Raw genomic sequence first — 10,909 nt, 5'->3', positions numbered from 1 at the left:
AAGAGAGAAACAACAATCTGAAATCTTTCAGTTTAAAGTACTTTGACTCCAAAGTCTCTCTACAAGCTCAAACATACACTTACTGTTTCAATGCAGCCCAATGCCACAGTTTTTGCAATCAAGTCAGCAAATGAAAGCCAGTAGCACCATGTGCTGCTAACAAAAAGATTTTCACTGTCACTAATTTTTCTCCACGATTATTCCATCATTTAAAATAATTTCTAAAAGTTGACTCATATCAACACTTAACCAAAGCATTGTGACAATACAGTGTTGTTTACTTCTTTATATTTTCTGGGATTTTTTTTTTTTATCAACAGATGAGAAAACTAATACTGTTGTATAAAGAGATGGGGGGGTCACTACTTTGGTTATTTATAAATTAAATAAAGATGTCTGGAAAGGATATAATAAACTTTTTTTATAATTAAACTGCTGCAAAACCAAGATTTGATCCTCATTTTACATAGGGCATTTGACAAATACTCATGGGAACCAACTCAATCAAAGCAACTTTTTATTAAGTGGACTATTTTTCATATGCTTTGGTTAATGTTCCATTACTTATTGACTAGTCAGATAACACCATATATAATGCCAGGACTCTTCCTGGCAGAAATTCTCTGCTTTGTTATCATATATACATATACACGTCTTATTTCCAATACCTTTGTTCAAATACTCAGAAGCAGGCAACTGAGATCCTGACACAGTGACAAGTCTTTTTTTTTTTTTTAATAGAGAGGACAGATGACGTTTAAGAATTTTTTATATATTTATTTATTTATTGGCTAGAGACAGCCAGAAATTGAGGGGGAAGGGAGATAGGAAGGGAGAGAGACAGAGACACCTGCAGCCCTGCTTCACCACTCACAAAGCTTTCCCCTTGCAAGTGGGGACCAGGGGCTCGAACCCGAGTCCTTGAGCACTATAACATGTACGCTCAACCAGGTGTGCCACCACCTAGCCCCACAGTGACAAGTCTTATCTGCATACAGTGAAAAAGTAGGTCATACTATTGAATACTAATTTATGAAAATATTTTCAATTTTTGAAAATAATTTCAATTTTTTTTTTTTTTAACCAGAGCACTAATTAGCTCTGGCTTATGGTGGTGCAGGGGACTGAATATGGGACTTCGGAGCCTCAGGCATGACTGTTTTGCATAACCATTTTGCTATCTACCCCCACCCATATTTCCCATTTTATACTGTACTCCTACATAAAGCTTAAAAGAAAAGGACAATTTTTCACTATTTTCTACACATGGCTACTGCAACCCCTATTACTAGGTTAGATGGATGCAAAGTCAAATCTAATGATGAAGACACTAATCACTACTTTGCTTTACTAGATAGGATCCAAATTCACTTGGTACCAAATTGTATTCCTGGATCAACCCAGAGTGACTGACATTATCTACCTGAATACTAATAGATTTCTTTTTCAGAAAATCAGTTAATTATCACTGCAGTTTACATATAAGTATTACAACTGAATGTCAAATAGATTCGACTCTATCAAGCTCTCCTACAAGTCCTACTGTTAGATGATGGCTAGAAACAAGACAGGAAAAGGCAGTCCCTAGTGATCACAACTGTGATGGCATTAAATTGTATCACTGTATTATTTGTTAATGACAAAAACTAATTTTATTGTACAATCTCTTTTAAGTGTTTCTACTCTGCATAATTTCAAATCAAGATTTCTACTCTCTTAGAAAGGAAACGGTATTCATTTCTAACAGAAGGAAGAGCACTGTATGTTTCTAACAAAAGTAAATAAGTTTACCAGAAATGAACAAATTAAAACTGTAAGTCTGAAAAGGCTATTTTCTAAGAAAAAAAACTAAAGTAAAAACATCAATACTAATTTGAAAACTAAGATTCTGAACTTTAACCTATGAGACTAATTCACTAAAAAGTCATGGCAAATAAAGTGTAAAAATTAATAACTAATAAGTTAGCACTTAAATTATCTGACACACAAAGAAAAATATTTTTTTCACAGTGAAAAATCAGAAGTCATAGTGCTTCAAAGTGAGTCTATAATAAGCAAAGAAAGTACTATATCATTTTTAAATTAAATGACAGGAAAACACCAGCTCCATTCACTGAATGGAATTGCTGAAAAGTTATCAATTTTCCCCCAAAACAGTCCTTAAATTCCACACTTAATATCTATCCCTAAAATTTTAATTTATTTTAACTTCTCACAGAAGTGTTAAAAGAAAATCTGAGGCTTTCTTTATAAGTAACTGATTCAGATCTTCCTATCATTCTATCCAAATGTCTTGACAGGACTTTATGGAACTTGACTCCCAATACTTACTCCCATCCCTATCTCCCAGAAGTAAATTTGTACTTCCCATAGCTAAACACACTCCTCCCTCCCTCCCCCTTCTCTTCAAAGCTGAGGAAGATTATAAAGATTTCTGGCTCATTTGGCAATTGCTAAAAAACCTCACAGTTCAGTATCAGTTCTGAAGATGGCAAACCTACATGTAACCTGAATTTTCATACCTATACTGCAGGTAATATGTAGAAAGAAGCCAAAATGCGATATATATTACATTTCAACATTCTCAACTTTCAATATCACAGATATCAAGAGACAGAAAAAAGACCTGTTTGTAGAATTTAAGCATTTGTTGAACAGAATTAGTCATCATCAATATCAAAAATAATTAAGAAATAACTAATTTTTATGTTCTACATGCACACCTTTACAAATAGTGTTCCTTCAAAACAGTAAAAGCTGGAGATCACCAATTTAAGGAAACTATGGCTTTTATCATAGATCTTTTAAAACATGCATTAGCAAGTGTCCTGGGTAAGAATCCTAGTATTTGTTTTAAGCCCTGTTAGTTCTATGTCTGTGCTTTGCACCTCAGAAGTGATCCTGCCAAGGCACTTAAAAACGTAAGTCTCTTAGGGACTTCAGAAATCAGCCACAAATTATACAACACAGAACCCTCATCCACCAGCCATCAGTTAATTAAATAAGTATTTCCTTTGCACACAAGATATTAAAAATTTCACAAGTAACCAAAACTGATATAAAATATATACTATATGGCACTAAAATTGTCCCTATTAAATGTATACAGAATGGTTCTTGATTTCCATTATAATAGATTATAATTTCAATTATTTAAAATTTAAAAATCCAAAGAGGCAACCCCAAACCTAAAACAAAAACAGTTGAACTAAAATAAAATACAATAAAAATCCAAATACGCTCCATACAGCTTCAACTGAGGAACAATTTGCACAGCTCTGCATGTTTTTATCTGTCCTTTGAGGATAGTTTTTCAATTAGTTCTTGAAGTGGTGCAAGTTCTCTTCTGTCAATAAGGTTGAATTCCTATGCATTTTAAAGAAAAGCAGGAGAAATAGCAAAAAAAAAAAAAAAAAAGCATCATTTACATCTCATTGAGAAAAAAAATCTCCATTAACATGTACTGGAAATTAACATTTGAAGTAAATATAAGTCAAATCTTAAAAAACTTTTTTTCCCTATTCCATTGTGCCAAATTTTAAGTAAATCACTAAACCATTTCTGACATTATATTTTTAAATCTGTAATAATATCAGGGTAGTCCTCCTTACCTCATAAAATTATTGTGGACACTAAATGCAATAGTTACTCTACGGTAGCATTGCAAACAATGGCCCAGGAAGTAGCACAGTGAAAGAGTACAAGACTTGGAAGGATGAAGTTCTAAATTCAAACCGTAGTAATACATGCAGCTGGGTAAGGCTCTAGTTCTTGCTCTCATCAGTAAATTATATAATAAAAGAAAAGACTCATGCTTGAGAGTTCAACACTTGATCCACTGTGCCACACACACCCCAGACCCCACAGTTAAGTAAATATTTTTAAATAAAATAAAAAATAAAACCACCCAGGTTCAAGCCTCCAGCTCCCCACCTGCAGGGGAGTCGCTTCACAGATGGTGAAGCAGATCTGCAGGTGTCTATCCTTCTCTCCTCCTCCTCTCTGTCTTCCCTTCCTCTCTCCATTTCTCTCTGTTCTATCCAACAACGCCTACAACAATAAAAAAAAAACCCACCCAATTCATCTATTGGTCTATCAAATTATCCAGGCTTCTTATTCAAGTTCCTATTTATGCCTTTTAACTGAAGCAAATCCAAAGGCAGACCTCTCAAAACATTTTAGATTTTCATGCCACCGCCATCAAGGCAAGTGTGGAAGAGGATGAAAACAAGAGAAATGCAGTTCGTGTGTGTGTGTGTGTGTGTGTGTGTGTGTGTGTGTGTGTGTGTGTGTGTGTGTGTGTGTGTGTGTGTGTGTGTGTGTGTGTGTGTTAATGCCACTAGGATTATTGCTGGGGCTTCATTCCTGTATGACGACTTACCTTTCCCAGTGGCTTCTGTGTCTCTCTGTCTCTCTTTATAAAGACCGAAAAAAAAGAGGGAGAGAGGGGTGGAGGGAGAGAGAGAGAAACAGAGACACGTGCAACACTGCTCCACCACTAGTGAAGCTTCCCCCTGGCAGGTGGGAACTGGTGCACAAACTCAGGTCCTTGCATGACAACTGTGCTTTCCTAGTATGCTACTGCCTGACCTTCAATGTAGAATATTTTATTCTAAAAATATGAATGCAGTATTCATCTCAAGACTCTGTAGATATGTACTCTTTACTGAACAAAAAGGGTTCTTAATCCAACTCACCTGGACAAAAAAAATAAAGTGCTTGAAAGATGTGTTGAGATGTGCTTCCTCCTGAAGCTGGATCACAGGGTCAAAATGCTGATGATAAATGTGAGCATAAACCCTAAAGAGACGTTTCAGTATAGTTTTTGCCACAGATATGAAATTTTTTGGGAATGGAACACCTAGTAAACAGAAAAACAAATAATCCACACAATTAACAAAAGATAAAAACAAGGCAAAATGAGCTTGTTGACAAATGTTAACATATCACCATGGCAAGACTAAAAGGAAATATTTGAGCTCAGAGCCAGGTGGTAGTGCAGCAGATTAAGTGCACAAGGACCAGCATAAAGATCCTGGTTCCAGTCCCGGGCTCCCCACCTGCAGGGTAGTCACTTCACAGGTGGTGAAGCAGGTCTGCAGGTGTGTCTACCTTTCTCTCCCCCTCTGTCTTCCCCTCCTCTCTCCATTTCTCTCTGTCCTATCCAACAATGACAGCAATAACAACAACAATAATAATAACAATAAACAAGGGCAACAAAAGGGGGAAAATAAATTCAAAAGGAAATATTTGAGTTATTATCCATTTATTTATTTATTATTATTTTTTAACCTCTAAGGTTATTGCTGGGGCTCGGTGCTTGCACTACAAATCTACTGCTCCTGGAGGGTATTTCTTTTACCTTTTGTTGCCCTTGTTGTTTATCATTATTATTGTTGTTGTTATTGCTGTCGTTGTTGTTGGATAGGACAGAGAGAGATCAAGAGAGGAAGACACTTGCAGACCTGCTTCACTACTTGTGAAGCAACCCCCCTGCAAGTGGGAAGCCGGGGGATTGAACTGGGAACCGAAACGAGATCCTTATACATGTCCTTCCACTTTGTGCCATGTGCACCATGTGCTACCACCCAGCCCCCTTGAGTTACTATTTAATATAACCACTGTACTTCTTAGAAGTTCACAACAGGGGGTCGGGCGGTAGCGCAGCGGGTTAAGCGCACATGGCGCAAAGCGCGAGGGCCGGCGTAAAGATCTCCCCACCTGCAGGGGAGTCACTTCACAGGCGGTGAAGCAGGTCTGCAGGTGTCTATCTTTCTCTGCCCCGTCTGTCTTCCCCTCCTCTCCCCATTTTTCTGTGTCCTATCCAACAACGAAAGGCATCAACAATAACAATAATAATAATAACCACAATGAGGCCACAACAACAAGGGCAACAAAAAGGGGGGAAAATGGCCTCCAGGAGCGGTGGATTCATGGTGCAGGCACTGAGTGAGCCCCAGCAATAACCCTGGAGGCAAAAAAAAAAAAAAGTTTACAACAAAGCATCTATGGAATAAGAACTAGTCTGTAGATACCCACACTAAGGTCCTCAAGTTTCTCTTTTCTTTTTTATTAATATTTTGTTAATTTATTATTGGATAGAGACAGAGAGAAATTGAAAGGCAAGGGGAGACAGAGAGGGAGAAAGACACCTGTAGCCCTGCTTCACCACTCCTGAAGCTTTCCCCCTGAAGGTGGGGAGCAGGGGCTTGAATCTGTCTTTGTGAGCATTTAACCAGGTGCACCACCACTTGGCCCCCGACCCTCATGTTTCTTAACATCAAGTCATAGTACACACTATTTGTTAAGCATAAATAATGCAATAACATGTTCACTTTTATTTAAAATGCTGTTGCTTCTGTTTTTCTATAAAAAATAATTCATTACTACTTCAAATAAAAATTTGTCCTCAAATTAGCTTACATTCTCTGCTCAGTCAGATTCACTGTTTAATGTAGTTATATCATTAAACAAATACAAAACTCAGAAAAATTAAAAAACAGTTATTATTCTGGATAAATTATACTGCCTGGCAAAAAAAACAAGTACTAGAGAGGCCGGGGCACCTGGTTGAGTGCACATTACAATGTTCAAGCCCCAGGTCCCCTACATGCAGGGGGAAAGCTTTCCAAGTGAAGTAGTGCTGCAGATGCCTCTCTTTTTCTCTCCCTCTCTACTTTCCCTACCCTTTCAATTTCTAGCAACCATTATCTAATAAACAAATAAAGTAAAGTAAAAGAGAGAGAGAGGGAAAGATGCAAAATTTCTTGGCAGCATTAAAAGAAGAAGAAAAAGAAGAAGAGGAGGAGGATGGGGAAGGGGAGGGGTGGGGGAGGGGGAGAAGGAGAAGGAGGAGGAGGAGGAGGAGGAGGAGGAGGAGGAGAAGGAGAAGGAGAAGGAGAAGGAGAAGGAGAAGGAGAAGGAGAAGGAGAAGGAGAAGGAGAAGGAGAAGGAGAAGGAGAAGGAGAAGAATAAGAGGAGGAGGAGGAGGTCGGGCAGTAGCACAGCAGGTTAAGCGCACGTGGTGCAAAGCGCAAGAACCGGTGTTAAGGATCCCAGTTCGAGCCCCGGCTCCCCACCTGCAGGGGAGTCGCTTCACAAGCGGTGAAGCAGGTCTGCAGGTGTCTATCTTTCTCTCCCCCTCTCTGTCTTCCCCTCCTCTCTCCATTTCTCTCTGTCCTATCCAACAACAACAACAACAATAATAATAACTACAACAATAAAACATCAAGGTGGTACAGGAGGTGACACAGTGGCTAAGGCACTAGACTCTCAAGCATGAGGTCTCAAGTTCAATCCCTGGCAGCACATGTACCAGAGTGATAGCTGGTTCTTTCTCTCCTCCTATCTTTCTCATGAATAAATAAGAATTCTTTAAAAAAGAAAAAAATTAGGGCATTCTTAGTGCTCTCAATTGATTTAAAAATAAATACAACAATAAATAAAACAACAAGGGCATAAAAGGGAATAAATATTAAAAAAAAAGAAGAAGAAGAAATGGATATGGCTGTGAAAGAGAATATTGTCTGCCCAACAGGCAGTTTCTTTTTTCCACAATATATATACCAGATACACTGATCTTCTCAATACTTAGAATTATAAGGAGGTTTATCGAAACAGTCATAATAAAGTTGGCGTGAAAAAGATAAAACACTTTTAAGTATTTGAAATCAGAAATGTGACTAGACAGGTTGGGGAAACAGCATAATGATTATGCAAAAGACTTTCATGCCTGAGGTTCTCAGTTCCCAGGTTTAATCCCTACGACCATCATAAACCAGAGCTGACAGCAGGTTAAGCGCAGGTGGCACAAAGCGCAAGGACCAGCATAAGGATCCCCCTGGCTCCCCACCTGCAGGGGAGTCGCTTCACAAGCGGTGAAGCAGGTCTGCAGGTGTCTGTCTCTCTCCCCTCAGTCTTCCTCTCCTCTCTCCATATCTTTCTGTCCTATCCAACAACAACAACATCAATAATAACTACAACAATAAAGCAACAAGGACAACAAAAGGGAATAAATAAATATAAGAAAAAAAAGGGAGTCGGGCTGTAGCGCAGCGGGTTAAGCACAGGTGGCGCAAAGCACAAGGACCCGCATAAGGATCCCGGTTCGAACCCGGCTCCCCACTTGCAGGGGAGTCACTTCACAGGCGGTGAAGCAGGTCTGCAGGTGTCTAGCTTTCTCTCCCCCTCTCTGTCTTCCCCTCCTCTCTCCATTTCTCTCTGTCCTATCCAACAACAACAATAATAATAACTACAACAATAAAACAACAAGGGCAACAAAAGGGAATAAATAAATTAAATAAATATTTTTTAAAAATTTAAAAAAAAAAAACCCAGAGCTGAGCACCGTACTGGCGTGTGTGCGCGTGTGTGTGTGTATACATATCTTCCACTGTCATTAAAGTAATGAAAATAAATAAACATTAAAAAAAGGAATGTGATAAATATGATAACCTAGCATGATTCTTGGAATAGAGCAAATAAACCCCAGAAACAAAATGAGAAGGGGGCCAGTCGGTGGTGCACCTAGTTAAGCACTCACATTACAGTGCACAAAGACCCCACGTTCAAGCTCTTTGTCCCCACCTGCAGAAGGAAAGCTTCATTGAGTAGTGAAGCAGGGCTGCAGGTCTCTGCCCCCGTCTGCCTCCCCTCTCAATTTCTATCTGCCTCTATCCAATATAAATAAATAAATAAATAAATAAATAAATAAATAAATAAATAATGAGAAGAATCGTGGTAAGATTCTAATTATATAAAAACTGTACCAATTTTTGATGGAAACAAGGTCTCATCATCCAACTGGTCCTGAACCCAAGTCATCAGGTAATCAATATACTTTGGTGCAGAACACTTAATAGGCTTCTTTATATTTGTTCCATCGGCCCAGTGATACTCATATCTGCATGGAAAGATAAAAGAACAATGTATATACTTGTAATTTGTGTATATTATGAATATATAGGCCATGTTTTAAACTCTATTCCTAATTTTTGCATTAGGCACTAAAATTTCCATTTTTAAATTTCTTCTGAGCTATTTTGAACTATCTGCCTTTATCACAATCCAAACTAAGCAGATCCCATCAAACCCAGTTTTATTTCCATGTTCTCTTCACATGTTTTTCTTGTATACCTTTCTTTCATACAAAATATTTACATTTCAAGAAATATACATTGCCATAATAGAAAACCAGTTTATTCTCCACTTCTATGGAGACCATCTTTAATTCTTATGGTTATTTTTGTTCTTTGAAAAACATTTTTTCTTATGCTGTACAACTTTTCTAACTTGGAGCTTAAACTTTTAGATTGAGAGAAAATGATAGGGAAACTCCAAAGTAAGATGAACAAAGAAGAGACGGAGTCAGTAGCTGAGTACAGTTAGTTAAAGAACTTAATACACCTATAAAGAAAATCAGAAACACAAATAAAGATGCCTATAGAACTGGACTGCTTACAGAACACTACCCTTTGGTATAATAAACATTTAATGTGTACCAGGCATATGAAAGATACCATGTCAAGAGTAAGAGAGACTGAGATGAAAGACACTTCCTTTACTCTCAAGGAGAATGGTTTAGTAGGGAAAAGTGGCTTGCAAATGAGTAAGTAAAAACAGTATTTCAGAGTATTAATGGAGCTACGCACACATGTATGTTGGCATATATAAGTGTGCACATACGCATGCTGATTTTTTTTGCTTCCAGTGTTACTGGGGCTCGGTACCTGCACTACGAATCCACTACTCCTGGAGGCCATTTTTTTCCCTTTTGTTGCCCTTGTTGTTTATCATTGTTATTGTTACTATTGTTGTCGTTAGTGCTGTTGTTGGATAGGACAGAGAGAAATGGAGAGAGGAGAGGAAGACAGAGAGGAGGAGAAAAAGATAGACACTTGCAGGCCTGCTTAACCTCTTGTGAGGCGACCCTCCTATAGGTGGGGAGCTGGAGGTTCGAACCAGGATCCTTTCACCAGTCCTTGCGCTTTGTGCCACCTGCACTTAACCTGCTGCACTATCTGGTGGTCCCCCACATGCTGATTTTTAAGTAAGGAAAAAGAGCACAGATGGTAAACCAAGATATAAAAATCTATATAGTGAAACAAAAATTAGATTTTTAGTTCCCAAAAAGTTTTTTCTACTACTTAACTTCTCTCTTTAAATAAAGTGTGTTTTTCTAACCCTGCTCCAATGTTTGGTCTGAAAGATTAATAAGCTCAGGATAAAAGATAAAATAAAATAAAATTGAAGAATACTACAATACACTTGATTCTTTTTTTTTTTTTTAAGGGGTGTCAGGCGCTGGCACACTCAATTTAAGGTCACATATCACCATGTGCAAGGATCCAGGTTCCAGCCTCCATTCCCCAACTGCAGGGAGGATGCATGAGCGGTAAAGCAGGTCTACAGGTGTCCTTCTCCCTTTCTCTCCCCTGCTCTCTGAATTTCTCTGTCCTGCCAAATAAAAATAAAATAGGAAGAAAAAAAAAAAGGAAAAAATGGCCACCGGGAACCATGGATTCATAGTGCCGACATTGGGCTCCAGCAATAATCTTTGTGGCAATTAAAGAGTCAGAGATATGGAGGGAGGGGGTAAAAAAAGATTGAGAGAGACAGAGAAACTACAGCACCAAAGCTTCCTTCAATATGGTGTGAGCTGGGCTCAAACCTGAGTCAGGGACATGGAAAAACAACGCACAATCCAAGTGAGCTATTTCACTCATCCATAAGGTACTTGAAATCATGAAATAAGGTAGATAACGGCCATTTTGCATTTAATCATAGTATTTCATACCTTAACAAGTAAATCTAAATAGGATATACCTATAAACACTCTAGCAACATATCTTACTACCTAGCCAGTGCAACTGAGATAATTGTCAAGTCTATTTTAAAGGTCACCAAGAAT

The 10,909-nt window shown here is 38.2% G+C and overlaps 1 protein-coding gene across 1 annotated transcript in view; it reads right to left on the bottom strand.

The window, feature by feature from the left end:
* Positions 1 to 762: 762 nt before the first annotated feature.
* MOB1B (MOB kinase activator 1B) overlaps positions 763 to 10,909 on the bottom strand; it is a 60,909-nt gene continuing 50,762 nt past the window's right edge. Inside the window, exons 4-6 of the mRNA XM_016188364.2 lie at positions 8,769 to 8,902; positions 4,698 to 4,861; positions 763 to 3,366 (exon numbers count right to left, since the gene is read on the bottom strand). Coding sequence (XP_016043850.1) covers positions 3,289 to 3,366; positions 4,698 to 4,861; positions 8,769 to 8,902 — 376 coding nt within the window. The 3' untranslated portion in view covers positions 763 to 3,288. The remainder of the gene's footprint in view (positions 3,367 to 4,697; positions 4,862 to 8,768; positions 8,903 to 10,909) is intronic.

This window comes from Erinaceus europaeus, chromosome 3, assembly GCF_950295315.1.
Source record: "Erinaceus europaeus chromosome 3, mEriEur2.1, whole genome shotgun sequence".
Taxonomy (NCBI): domain Eukaryota; kingdom Metazoa; phylum Chordata; class Mammalia; order Eulipotyphla; family Erinaceidae; genus Erinaceus; species Erinaceus europaeus.
The sequence above is the reverse complement of the archived record's forward strand: the minus strand, read 5'-3'. Positions and strand labels throughout refer to the sequence as shown.